The sequence below is a fragment of the Oncorhynchus mykiss genome, chromosome 1 (genome assembly GCF_057628025.1).
Source record: "Oncorhynchus mykiss isolate SJ-2025 chromosome 1, ASM5762802v1, whole genome shotgun sequence".
Taxonomy (NCBI): domain Eukaryota; kingdom Metazoa; phylum Chordata; class Actinopteri; order Salmoniformes; family Salmonidae; genus Oncorhynchus; species Oncorhynchus mykiss.
In genome coordinates this window covers 86,651,189-86,665,695 of record NC_143022.1, presented here as the reverse complement: position 1 = coordinate 86,665,695, position 14,507 = coordinate 86,651,189, and the positions used below count along the sequence as shown (strand labels likewise).

The 14,507-nt window shown below is 46.3% G+C and overlaps 1 protein-coding gene across 5 annotated transcripts in view; it reads right to left on the bottom strand.

Moving 5' to 3' along the window:
* The window catches only part of LOC110530741 (AN1-type zinc finger protein 4), a 38,032-nt gene that overhangs the window by 15,287 nt on the left and 8,238 nt on the right, over positions 1–14,507 (bottom strand). For all 5 annotated transcript variants that reach the window (XM_090242628.1, XM_090242623.1, XM_090242622.1 and 2 more), the window contains 4 exons: positions 7,905–7,980; positions 6,869–6,936; positions 1,935–2,124; positions 1,343–1,496 (listed from right to left, as the gene is read on the bottom strand). In XM_090242628.1, the coding sequence (XP_090098754.1) occupies positions 1,343–1,496; positions 1,935–2,124; positions 6,869–6,936; positions 7,905–7,980 (488 nt within the window). The remainder of the gene's footprint in view (positions 1–1,342; positions 1,497–1,934; positions 2,125–6,868; positions 6,937–7,904; positions 7,981–14,507) is intronic.

The following is a 14,507-nucleotide window of genomic DNA, read 5'->3' as shown; positions in this document are numbered from 1 at the left end:
CATAGAGATTCTGGGAACATCAGAAGGTGGGGGGAAATGAACTATATTCTGGTAATCGGACCAATTGAACATATGTGGTGGTACTTAATGAATATGATGTCATCTGAGACATTCTCATCAATGATAAGATGACATAAACTCTACAGTGGAAAGTCTACACAGAGTTATCGGATTCACATGGAATTGTTGTTCAATTTAAATGTTTGAATATAAGATTATTGGTGAAGAGATTAAATGTAATTTTAGCTTCCAAATGAGAGATTTGGGTTTTCATAAGGTTAGGGCTCTGCTCAATCAGTGGCCCAGCCCTGTGAAGGGACATGGGCTATAAAACTTTTCAGACACACCCTTCTCGCTCCACTATATAAAGCCTTGACGAAAATGTAACTATCTGTTCCAAGTACGTGAGGTCTGCAGCCTCTGCGTTAAAAGCACTAACATGTCAACTACAGAATTAAGCCAATCTCAGCGTGAGCTTTGGTTGCGAATGGTATGAATTTTTCACTCTTATTCACTACAGAAGTGATACCTCCTAGCCGTTGAGTTAGCAACAGCAGCTGCAAACGAGGGTTAGAAAAGAACAGAGTATCCCGTCTACCACACAACGACGTTACTACAATGTATCCAATATACTTCGAGACATTCTTCAAAGAACAAAGGACTCGGTCTGGCAACACGACCTTCCATCTACCACCAACCTACCGAAGTGCAGCTCAAAGTAAATATTTATTGCATTTTCCTTTTCCAAATGCGCGGTATTTAGAATGCATAAGATGTATTTACGATAGCACAGCTTCTCCCTTTGTTACTCAGTCTTCCCGCTCTTTCACTCAAACCCAGTCCCTTTTCTTTTGTGTAACAAGCTGTCATATCTGTTCCGCCCGCTAGGGATGTTTTCCTTTATGACGCAATTTGTAATCAAGGTATGATTCATTCTTTGTATATGTAATTCTGTGTGATTAGTTAGGTATTTAGTAAATAAATAATTCAACCCAATTTTGTATTGCTGATTCAACTCGTTAGCCAGGGTTCGTGAAGATAACCAAGAATGTATAACTTTCAGATGAGACTGAATTAAGATGAGGATTAATATTCACTGCTATTGATGTAAAACATTACTAGTTCTTTAAGAGTTTATTCGGAAGATATCAGCTCTATAAATATTATTTTGTGGTGCCCCGACTCTGATTAGCTCAATCAGGTAATATTAATTACGGAGAAAGGATTTTATAGAATAGCATGTCATATCAATTAATCCGGCATGGCCAAAGACATGACACATGTTAATGGATAGAGAATAATGACATCCTAAGGAAAGAACTAGGAAGTAAAATCCATCTACCTTCTTGTTGAGGTTCATGTCCTCCATCTTGGCTTTGAGCAGCTTCATCTTGTTCATGGTGATAGAGTTCTCCAGGGATGGCTGTCCCAGAGCCAAGCCCCCCGTCTCGTCGTCGTCCTCCTCCTCTGTGTACATGTTGAACACTGAGCCACCACTGAGACACACATGGACACCAAGACATATATTAACAACTTGGACAGAAAATCACACATAGATCACACATAGACAGGCCTTTTACGGGGGAAGAGATCAACAGCTAACAGAGAGAAATATATCCTGTTCTGAACTGTCCTAAACTACTTTAGTCCACAATGTAGTCACACATTCACCAGAAATTTGAGGAAGAATATAAACTAGGTCTATTTTTAGACTGTCTGTGTAGAACTGTCATTTTAATGACGTATTGTTGACATGCTGGCCCTAACCCTAAACAATTTCACTCCCTATGCTTAACCTTTGGACCTGCCACCTACTCTTCCTAATAAAGCACACAGATCTAAGATCTGTATATCGTCTCAGAGTGGAAAATTATGTAATTGAATTGGGACTGGGAAATTGGTATTGCACTATTCTGAAAGTGGACTGTGCTCACCTGAGTGATTCTGAGACAGGGGTAAGAGTTCCATCCCCTCGGTCGACGACCCGGAAGAAGCTGAGCTGGTCTCCCTCTCGGTACACCAGGAAAGTGACCTGCTTGCTGCCAGGCAGACTCTTATCCCAGCCCTCCTCCCTGCCTCCCTCCATTACCTCCACCATATCCTTCACTGGGTCCTCAACAGGCACTGAAGGAGAGACAAACATGCTTCTACATCTGCATTTCTTGCTGTAAGGGGTTTTAGACTGGGTTTCTGTACAACAGTTTGTGACATCGGCTGATGTAAAAAGGGCTTAATAAATACATTTGATTGAACACGTCAGCCAGCCAGCCACGCAGGCAGGCAGCCACACAGACAGCCAGCCACTCACTCACTCACTCACTCACTCACTCACTCACTCACTCACTCACTCACTCACTCACTCACTCACGTGTCAGCCACTCAGACAGCCAGCCAGGCAGGCAGCCACTCAGACAGCCAGCCAGGCAGGCAGCCAGGCAGACAGCCAGCCAGGCAGGCAGCCAGGCAGGCAGCCAGGCAGGCAGCCAGGCAGCCACTCAGACAACCAGCCAGGCAGGCAGCCACTCAGACAACCAGCCAGGCAGGCAGCCACTCAGACAACCAGCCAGGCAGGCAGCCACTCAGACAACCAGCCAGGCAGGCAGCCACTCAGACAACCAGCCAGGCAGGCAGCCACTCAGACAACCAGCCAGGCAGGCAGCCACTCAGACAGGCAGGCAGGCAGCCACTCGGACAGGCAGGCAGCCACTCAGACAGCCAGCCAGGCAGGCAGCCACTCAGGCAGCCAGCCAGGCAGGCAGCCACTCAGACAACCAGCCAGGCAGGCAGCCACTCAGACAACCAGCCAGGCAGGCAGCCACTCAGACAGGCAGGCAGCCACTCAGACAGGCAGGCAGGCAGGCAGCCACTCAGACAGGCAGGCAGGCAGGCAGCCACTCAGACAGGCAGGCAGGCAGGCAGCCACTCAGACAGGCAGGCAGGCAGGCAGCCACTCAGGCAGGCAGCCACTCAGGCAGGCAGGCAGGCAGCCACTCAGACAGGCAGGCAGGCAGCCACTCAGACAGGCAGGCAGCCACTCAGACAGGCAGACAGACAGGCAGGCAGCCACTCAGACAGCCAGCCAGGCAGGCAGCCACTCAGACAGCCAGCCAGGCAGGCAGCCACTCAGACAGGCAGCCAGGCAGGCAGACAGGCAGCCAGCCAGGCAGCCAGCCACCCAGACAGCCAGGCAGGCAGGCAGCCACTCAGCTAGCCAGCCAGGCAGGCCGGCAGCCACTCAGACAGCCAGCCAGGCAGGCCGGCAGCCACTCAGACAGCCAGCCAGGCAGGCCGGCAGCCACTCAGACAGCCAGCCAGGCAGGCCGGCAGCCACTCAGACAGCCAGCAGCCACTCAGACAGACAGCCAGGCAGGCCGGCAGCCACTCAGACAGACAGCCAGGCAGGCCGGCAGCCACTCAGACAGACAGCCAGTCAGGCCGGCAGCCACTCAGACAGACAGCCAGGCAGGCCGGCAGCCACTCAGACAGACAGCCAGGCAGGCAGGCAGCCACCCAGACAGACAGCCAGGCAGGCAGGCAGCCACTCAGACAGACAGCCACTCACTCACTCACTCACTCACTCACTCACTCACTCAGACAGCCAGCCAGCCAGGCAGGCAGGCAGCCACTCAGACAGCCAGCCAGGCAGGCAGGCAGCCACTCAGACAGCCAGGCAGGCAGGCAGCCACTCAGACAGACAGCCAGGCAGGCAGCCACTCAGACAGACAGCCAGGCAGGCAGCCACTCAGACAGCCAGCCAGGCAGGCAGCCACTCAGACAGGCAGCCAGGCAGCCAACCACTCACTTAGTCAGTCAGTCAGCCAGCCACTCACTCTGCCAGCCACTCACTCACTCACTCAGTCAGCCAGCCAGTCAGCCAGCCACTCAGTCAGTCAGCCAGCCACTCACGTCACTCACGTCACTCAGTCACTCAGTCACTCAGTCACTCAGTCACTCAGTCACTCAGTCACTACGTCACTACGTCACTCACGTCACTCAGCCAGCCACTCACTCACTCAGCCAGCCACTCACTCACTCACACACTCAGCCAGCCACTCACTCACTCAGCCAGCCACTCACACACTCAGCCAGCCACTCACACACTCAGCCAGCCACTCACACACTCAGCCAGCCACTCACACACTCAGCCAGCCACTCACACACTCAGCCAGCCACTCACACACTCAGCCAGCCACTCACACACTCAGCCAGCCACTCACACACTCAGCCAGCCACTCACACACTCAGCCAGCCACTCACACACTCAGCCAGCCACTCACACACTCAGCCAGCCACTCACACACTCAGCCAGCCACTCACACACTCAGCCAGCCACTCACTCAGTCAGCCAGCCACTCAGTCAGTCAGCCAGCCACTCACACACTCAGCCAGCCACTCACTCAGTCAGCCAGCCACTCACTCAGTCAGCCAGCCACTCACTCAGTCAGCCAGCCACTCACTCAGTCAGCCAGCCACTCACTCAGTCAGCCAGCCACTCACTCAGTCAGCCAGCCACTCACTCAGTCAGCCAGCCACTCACTCAGTCAGCCACTCACACACTCACTCAGTCAGCCAGCCAGCCACTCAGTCAGACACTCAGTCAGTCACTCAGTCAGTCAGCCAGCCACTCAGTCAGTCAGCCAGCCACTCAGTCAGTCAGCCAGCCACTCACGTCACTCAGTCACTCAGTCACTCACGTCACTCACGTCACTCAGCCAGCCACTCACTCACGTCACTCAGCCAGCCACTCACTCACGTCACTCAGCCAGCCACTCACTCACTCAGCCAGCCACTCACTCACTCACTCAGCCAGCCACTCACACACTCAGCCAGCCACTCACACACTCAGCCAGCCACTCACACACTCAGCCAGCCACTCACACACTCAGCCAGCCACTCACACACTCAGCCAGCCACTCACACACTCAGCCAGCCACTCACACACTCAGCCAGCCACTCACACACTCAGCCAGCCACTCACTCAGTCAGTCAGCCAGCCACTCACTCAGTCAGTCAGCCAGCCACTCACTCAGTCAGTCAGCCAGCCACTCACTCAGTCAGTCAGCCAGCCACTCACTCAGTCAGCCAGCCACTCACTCAGTCAGCCAGCCACTCACTCAGTCAGCCAGCCACTCACTCAGTCAGCCAGCCACTCACTCAGTCAGCCAGCCACTCACTCAGTCAGCCACTCACACACTCACTCAGTCAGCCACTCAGTCAGCCAGTCAGCCACTCAGTCAGCCAGCCAGCCACTCAGTCAGCCAGCCAGCCACTCAGTCAGCCAGCCAGCCACTCACTCAGTCAGCCAGCCAGCCACTCAGTCAGCCAGCCAGCCACTCAGTCAGCCAGCCAGCCACTCAGTCAGCCAGCCAGCCACTCAGTCAGCCAGCCAGCCACTCAGTCAGCCAGCCAGCCACTCAGTCAGCCAGCCAGCCACTCACACACTCAGCCAGCCACTCACTCAGTCAGCCAGCCACTCACTCAGTCAGCCAGCCACTCACTCAGTCAGCCAGCCACTCACTCAGTCAGCCAGCCACTCACTCAGTCAGCCAGCCACTCACTCAGTCAGTCAGCCAGCCAGCCACTCACTCAGTCAGTCAGCCAGCCACTCACTCAGTCAGCCAGCCAGCCACTCACTCAGTCAGCCAGCCACTCACTCAGTCAGCCAGCCACTCACTCAGTCAGCCAGCCACTCACTCAGTCAGCCACTCACTCAGTCAGGCAGCCACTCAGTCAGTCAGCCAGCCAGCCACTCAGTCAGCCAGCCAGCCACTCAGTCAGCCAGCCAGCCACTCAGTCAGTCAGCCAGCCAGCCACTCAGTCAGCCAGCCAGCCACTCAGTCAGCCAGCCAGCCAGCCAGCCACTCAGTCAGCCAGCCAGCCACTCAGTCAGCCAGCCAGCCAGCCACTCAGTCAGCCAGCCAGCCACTCAGTCAGCCAGCCAGCCACTCAGTCAGCCAGCCAGCCACTCAGTCAGCCAGCCAGCCACTCAGTCAGCCAGCCAGCCACTCAGTCAGCCAGCCAGCCACTCAGCCACTCAGTCAGCCAGCCAGCCACTCAGTCAGCCAGCCAGCCACTCAGTCAGCCAGCCAGCCACTCAGTCAGCCAGCCAGCCACTCAGTCAGCCAGCCAGCCACTCAGTCAGCCAGCCAGCCACTCAGTCAGCCAGCCAGCCACTCAGTCAGTCAGTCAGCCACTCAGTCAGTCAGTCAGCCAGCCACTCAGTCAGTCAGTCAGCCAGCCAGCCACTCAGTCAGTCAGCCAGCCACTCAGTCAGTCAGCCAGCCACTCAGTCAGTCAGTCAGCCAGCCACTCAGTCAGTCAGTCAGTCAGCCACTTAGTCAGTCAGTCAGTCAGTCAGCCAGCCAGCCACTCAGTCAGCCAGCCACTCAGTCAGCCAGCCACTCAGTCAGCCAGCCAGCCACTCAGTCAGCCAGCCAGCCACTCAGTCAGCCAGCCAGCCACTCAGTCAGCCAGCCAGCCACTCAGTCAGCCACTCAGTCAGCCAGCCAGCCACTCAGTCAGCCAGCCAGCCAGCCACTCAGTCAGCCAGCCAGCCACTCAGTCAGCCAGCCAGCCACTCAGTCAGCCAGCCAGCCACTCAGTCAGCCAGCCAGCCACTCAGTCAGCCAGCCAGCCACTCAGTCAGCCACCAAGTCTTTCATGGACACTGCCCAAGAGAAAGAACCAACCAATCACTTCATGGACATTAGGGTGAGAGTCGAGACTGTTAGGGTAGTGTTCATCAAATCAACATGTTGCTATAGAGGCTTAAAGGACTAGAATAGGTGAATTTACTGTGTGTGAAAACATATGGGTGTACAGCAGTGAAGGCAGAGAAATCACAACACATCTCCCCCTAGCTACCTACCTCTCCTGGTGTTGATTGGTCCTCCTCTCATGGCTAGCACCAGCTTCAGAGTACAGCCCTCAGCAATACTGCAGAAACACAAAGACAGACAACAAGATAAATGTCAGCAATGTTGAAGCTGTCCCAAGTCCCTTGGAAGGATCGGTTAAGCTATCATCTTATTGCTTTGCCTTACAGCTAGCTTGATCGTTCAGGCACGGGTGGTGTTCATTAGGGCACGCAGCGGAAAACGTATCATTATCAAAAAACAAATGTGCATTTCCAGGTAGTCCTTCCCTGTTTGTTGGTTTTCTTACGTTTGGTGCCCAATAAACATCGACTGGGAAAACGATAATTATTCCGGAACAAACATCGTTCCTCAGTCAGTCTGCGCTCCAGATGAACTTATGCACACATCTGGGAATTCCATTGGAATTCAAACGGAACGTCCGTTTTATACAAATCCACCCGCTCTTGCCCTCCATTTCTCAGACTTCAAAAGGATGTTTTGTTGTTACTCAGACCTAACTAAACCTCACCGGGGACAGATCATGTGGAAAATTAAGCGACAAGCATTCATGATGCAACCACCATCTGCAATCTGTAGACTGGGTCTGTATCTAATAAAACTGACAACTCACAAACACATTCAATATGTGACTGTAGCCAATTCGGCATCTTTGGTTCATTGATATCAGGGCTTGGGGAGAAAATGTATTCAATACACGGAGAGTTCATTTCAAAGCATATAGTCAAGTCCTCCACTTCACTAATTTCAATTAACCACTAATTACAAGATCAAAGTTGATGGTTCGTTTAAAGGGCATTGCTATATATGAAAATAGGTCCCAGTTAACTGACCAGAGTTTAATATTATATATATATATATATATATATATATATATTTTAAGGGTTGTGTTAATTAGGGCACGTAACAGATAACATTTTAAAATGCTTTGGAACATAAAGGTAAAATAACTACTTTTACTTGGTCCAAGTAGACCCTCCCAGTTTCATTCAGTTTGGTGCCATATGAACACGACCTAGTTAAACTCACCTGTAATCATGCAGACAGTACTCATCCTCCAGCTCCAAGTTGTTCCAGATCAGGTGTTGCTGGGCAACAGGGATACCTGGGGGTGGGGGGGCACGAGAGAGCGAGCAAGACGACAGAACAGACAGAGGTGAGTTTACACAAGATCTCCCTCCAACCTCATAACCAAGTAAGGAATTACTGTACAGAACACCCCTCTCATTTCCACCAACCTTTTAGGCTAACCACACAGGAAGAACTCCAGTACAGAACATCCATGAACAAAAGTACTACAAGACACTGAGAAATCAACTAAACTTATGTGGTTAGAAAGTAAAGCAGAGAAAGAAGGTAAGTACCTCATACAAGTACTTGGGAATATGGCTAGACAGTACACTGTCCTACTCTCAGCACAAAGATGCAGGCTTAAAAATCTAGACTATCGTAATCGCTCCTCTTTTACTCCTTCTGCCAAACTAACCCTGATTCAGATAATCATCCAACCTAATCTAGATTACGGAGACGTAATTTATAGATTGGCAGGTAAGGGTGCTCTCGAGCGGCTAGATGTTCTGTATTGTTGTCTCTACCTTCTTGCCCTTTGTGCTGTTGTCTGTGCCCAATCATGTTAAACCATGTTTTGTGTTGCTGCCATGCTGTGTTGTCATGTGTTGCTGCCATGCTGTGTTGTCATGTGTTGCTGCCATGCTGTGTTGTCATGTGTTGCTGCCATGCTGTGTTGTCATGTGTTGCTGCCATGCTGTGTTGTCATGTGTTGCTGCCATGCTGTGTTGTCATGTGTTGCTGCCATGCTGTGTCGTCATGTGTTGCTGCCATGCTGTGTTGTCATGTGTTGCTGCCATGCTGTGTTGTCATGTGTTGCTGCCATGCTGTGTTGTCATGTGTTGCTGCCATGCTGTGTTGTCTTGTGTTGCTGCCATGCTGTGTTGTCTTGTGTTGCTGCCATGCTGTGTTGTCTTGTGTTGCTGCCATGCTGTGTTGTCTTGTGTTGCTGCCATGCTGTGTTGTCTTGTGTTGCTGCCATGCTGTGTTGTCTTGTGTTGCTGCCATGCTGTGTTGTCTTAGGTCACTTTTTATGTAATCTTGTCTCTTGTCGTGATGTGTGTTTTGTCCTATATTTTCATTTTATTTTAAATCCCAGCCCCCATCCCCGCAGGAGGCCTTTTGGTAGGACGTCATTGTAAAGAAGAATTTGTCCTTAACTGACTTGCCTAGTTAAATAAAAGGTTAAATAAAAAACAATTTAAAAAAGAAGAACCATAGCCTGACAACTCAATTCGTCCGCTGCTCTGTCAATCGCTACATACTTTTAGTCAGACTGCCATCATTGAAGACGTCTGTGGTGACGAGGGGCATAGTACAAAACAAAAGCCACCAGCTGTTGGATCGTCTAACCAATCAAGAGTATCAAAGCCAATGACATTTTAAAACCTCCGCAATACCCACACGTGTTCTGGCCCAACCCATCAGTTTGTGGACCAATCAGAAGGTCGCGAATGTGTTCGCATTTGGTGAAATCGTGGAGGTACTCGACTCCAGAGTCATTGCGGAGAAGAAACTAACGTCTGTAGGCGTGGTGTAATTTTGGACCGTAGCAAGGAGTGTGGGTAGCCAGGCAACAAGAAACATACTTCCATCATTTCTAGTATGGCCAGAAAGTGACGACACTATAGAGGCCATATTCACAAAGCATTTCAGAGTAGGAGGGCTGAACTTGGATCAGGTACCCCCTCAATATAATCTTATTCAGTATCTTCGTAAGATTACATTGCCCAATTTCAGGCACTAGATTTCCTGATAATATGTTCACATTACTTGTTTTATGAATTTCCCACCGTCTTCTAAGTCAGAACACAAAAAAGACAGTTCTAGGACACTCAGAGGTGTTGAATAAACGTGTATCTGGCTCCATCCAGTGGGAGGCTGAGTCATTACAATCAATTTTGTCAGGTCAAAGGGGCGAGACCCTTAGAAAAGCAGTTCTAACTTCACTGAACAAAAATATAAACGCATAGAGGCACAGAATAAGTTTGAGGAAAAACAAAAAGAAACGAAGGAACTTATTCAAGAAAGATCAAGTGTAATATATTATAAAATAAAGCGAACTGGATGGAATATGGGGAAAAATGCAAATTATTTTTCAATCTTCAATATAGAAATGCTACCAAAACAAATGTATTGAAACGTGTTACAAATGGAGTCACGCACAATTCACCGAATGATATTTTGAAAGAGGAAGTCAAGTACTAAGTACATTAAGAATATGTTTTCGTTTCAGTCTCCATCTCCACTAACTGAAACTAATTGTATGGATTTTTTAATGTAAAATTAACATCTGTACAGAAAGACTCATGTGAAGGCCAAATTACAGAGGAGAAACCTCTTGATGCAATTAAAGCATTTAAGGCTGGGAAAACTCCAGGGCTGGATGGCATACCAGTGGAAGTATACAAAACGTGTATTTATTTATTTATTACACTCAGAGGACCATTATTAGCATGTTTTAACCACTCCTATATAAACGGTAGATTATCAGACACGCTACAAGGTCTGATATCATTATTACTGAAACAGGAGCCAAGTGGTGTATATATAAAGATCCAGTCCATTTAAAACAATTGGAGACCTCTTACACTTCAGTGTTGTGATGCAAAAATCCTAGCTAAATGCTTGGCACATAGAATTAAAAAAGTATTGTCAGATATTATTCATCCTAATCAGACAGGTTTTTTACATGGACAATACATTGGAGATAATATAAGACAAGTACTGGAAACAATAGAACACTATGAAATATCGAGAACACCAGCCCTGGTTTTCATGGCTGATTTTGAAAAGGCTTTTGATAAAGTATGACTGGAGTTCATATATACATGCCTAGAATATTTACATTTTGGGGAATCTCTTATAAAATGGGTTAAAGTTATGTAAAGTAACCCTAGGTGTAAAATAGTAAATAATGGCTACATCTCTGAAAGTGTAAACTATCTAGAGGAGTAAAACAAGGTTGTCCACTATCGGCATATCTATTTATTATTGCCATCGAAATGTTATCTGTTAAAATGAGATCAAACAATAAAATTAAAGGATTAGAAATCCGTGGCTTAAAAACTAAGGTGTCATTGTACGCTGATGATTCATATTCTTTTAAAACCACAATTAGAATCTCTCCACAGCCTCATAGAGAATCTAGATACTTTTGCTATCCTCTCTGGATTAAAACCAAAATGATGATAAGTATTGGATCACAAAAAAATGCAAATGTTACATTACCATGTAGTTGACCAATTAAATGGTCTGACGGAGATGTGGACATATTCTGTATACAAATCCCAAAATAAAGAAATTCTCACTCCAATACATTTTTACAGAAAGTTAGCAAAAATAGATACGATCTTGCTAACATTGAAAGGAAAAAACCTGTCTATTTGTGGTGAAATCACCCTGATTAACTCTTTAGTCACATCACAGTTGACCTATATGCTTATGGTTTGCCTACACCTAGTGACCTGCTTTTTAAATTATATGAACAAAAAAAAAATATTCAATTTTATTTGGAATGGCAAGCCAGACAAAATTAAAAGGGCCTATTTGTATAATGAATATGAATTAAATGTATTGCTTATAATAATGCTTATTAAAGCATTAGACCTCTCACTAAAGGCATCAGTTATATTGAAATCCAAACTGGTTCTCTAGTAAATTGGTAGGAATGTCTCATCCGATGTTCAAGAAGGGCCTTTTCCCTTTATTCAGATAACACCTGCTCACTTTCAGGTTGTGTGAAAAGGAAATAATCTCCAAAATATCGTTATTTTTTAAACAAGCCTTAGAAAGTTGAAAAGACAGAACAAATAATACAACCAATAGTGGCTAAACTCAAATATACTAATTGATTAAAAAAACATTTTTCAAAGAAATGTTTAATAAAGGTATAATTTGTGAATGATATCATAAAAGGATTGGTGGAGTTGTCACACATGCAGCTAACACAGCCATATGGAAATGCCCGCTCTACCCAAAATTACAACCAACTAATTGCAGCATTACCACAAAATTGGAGGCAAGTAGAAGGGTAAAAAAGTAAGGAACTTGTATGTCGGCCCAGTATTAAAGAACATAAATGGTTAAAGAAAAGTGTGATAAATAAAAACATATACCAATTTAATTTAAGGACCAAAAAACTGACAGCTGTGCCATATAAATTGCAAAATAGTTGGGAAGAGATTTGCGATGTACCCATTTATGAATTGATACGCAAAACAGCGCCGGATTCACAACTTAGAATTTTTCAATTACTATACAAAATTCTTGCAACCAATAGAATGTTATACATTCTGGGGGATTCATTCTTCCCAGCTCTGCAGATTTTGCTGTGAGGAGGCAGAGTCATTAGATAATTTATTTTGGTATTGTCCATATGTAGCTCATTTTTGGTCACAGGTCCAGGAATGGCTGAAGAACTGCAACATTTATAGCAATACTGGGTGATTTGAAAAGACATAATCAATCAATCAATAATATAATAATTATTTTGGCAAAAATCTTTATTTTTAATTTACAATCTGTAGAAGCTATGAGAATAGAAAAGGTTCATCACAGCACAGTTAGAAAATAGATGGCAAATAGAAATCCAAAATGGATGGTGTTGAGAGATAGATGGTGTTGAGAGATGGATGGTGTGAGAGATAGATGGGAGGGGTTGAATGGAGCTGAAGGAAGGACTAATAACAAGAACCAATGTAAAACATACGGGGTCTGTAAAATGTATATAGGTTCAGAAATGTTGTGAAATAGCAGTTACAAATAGAACTCAAACTGGATGGACAAAAAACAAAATATAACTACTGTAAAAAATATTGTGTCTGTAAAATGTGTATATGTAAAAACTGAAGGTAAAATCCTAAGTGTTATTGTTTATGAGTTTACTCCAATTGGGGGAAGGGTGGTAGGGTTTGCGGGGAATAATAAAGGTATATTCTAAAAGAATGTATGTATATATAAGTATGTATGCATGTATATGGATATATCTATATTTACCCCAAAAATATATGGGGGATGGGAAATGATGCAGACAATAACATTGATGGAAGCAACATTAAGCTGATCCACCCCTTAAGAATTTTTTTAAATATATACACACACACACGTGTTGGTCCCATGTTTCAGGAGCTGAAATGGTCCATATGGACAAAATGCTTATTTCTCTCAAATGTGTTTACATCTCTGTTAGTGAGCATTTCTCCTTTGTCAAGATTATCCGTTCACCTGATAGGTGTGGCATATCAATAAGCTGATTAAACAGCATTATCATTGCACCTTGTGCTGGGGACAATAAAAGGCCACTATAAAATGTGCAGCCAGATGGCATGCTGACTGCAGAAAATGTTCACCAGAGCCGTTTCCAGAGAATTTAACGTACATTTTTCTACCATCAGCCGTCTCCAACTTTGTTTTAGAGAATTTGGCAGTACGTCCAACCGGCCTTGTGCCATTCATCCTCCGCCATCACCTCATGTTTCAGCCTGATAATGCACAGCCCCATGTCGCAAGGATATGTACACAGTTCCTGGATGCTGAAAATGTCCCAGTTCTTCCTTGGCCTGCATACTCACCAGACACCCATTGAGCATGTACAACAGCGTTTTCCAGTTCCCGAAAATATCCAGAATCTTCACACAGCCATTGAAGAGGAGTGGGACAACATTCAAATCAAATCAAAGTTTGTCACATGCGCCAAATACAACAGGGTGAAAATGCTTATTCCACAGGCCACAATCAACATACTGATCAACTCTATGTGAAGGAGATGTGTCATGATGCATGAGGCAAATGGTGGTGATACCAGACACTGGTTTTCTGATTCAGGCCCCTACTTTTCTTTTAAGCCATCTGTTACCAACAGCTGCATATGTGTATTCCCAAGTCATGTGAAATCCATAGATTGGGGCCTAATTTATTTATTTCAATTGACTGGTTTCCTTCTATGAACGGTAACTCAGTAAAATATTTGAAATTGTTGCATTTATATTTTTGTTCAGTATATATAATTACATTTGCTGTACGATAAATAATGCGACCTACAGACTTCCTTTTCTTTCTTTTTTTACATCGAGAGATAAAGGACATCAGAAGAACTGAGAAAAAGCACCCTTTTTCACAGCATGTGAAGGCCATAGCTTTCTGGGTGAGGGAAGAATAACCTAAAAGGCTAAACTGATCTTATATCAGCACCCATACTCTGCCGCTTTATAAATATGGGTCCAGATGTTTTATTTGGAGGGAAAACATTATGGTTATTTGTTGAGAGGTCAGTTTCACACAGTCAACATGTTCCGCTCTAGCAGACAGCTAGGCTAGGATAAACTCTTTCCAGCAGCACCATCATCACAGACCAGAAAGACGACTCACTCACGCCCCCTACAGGACACAGCATGCTAAAGACAGACTCAGGCCACAATGCAAACTTTACTCTGAAGACCATGAGAGACTAGCACTTGACTTGAGTGTGAAAACACTCACACATTGACATCTCACGACAGATAAGCTGGGCATAACTAGAGAGCATGATACTTGCAGTGCATAAACAGGCAAGAGTACTCTTCT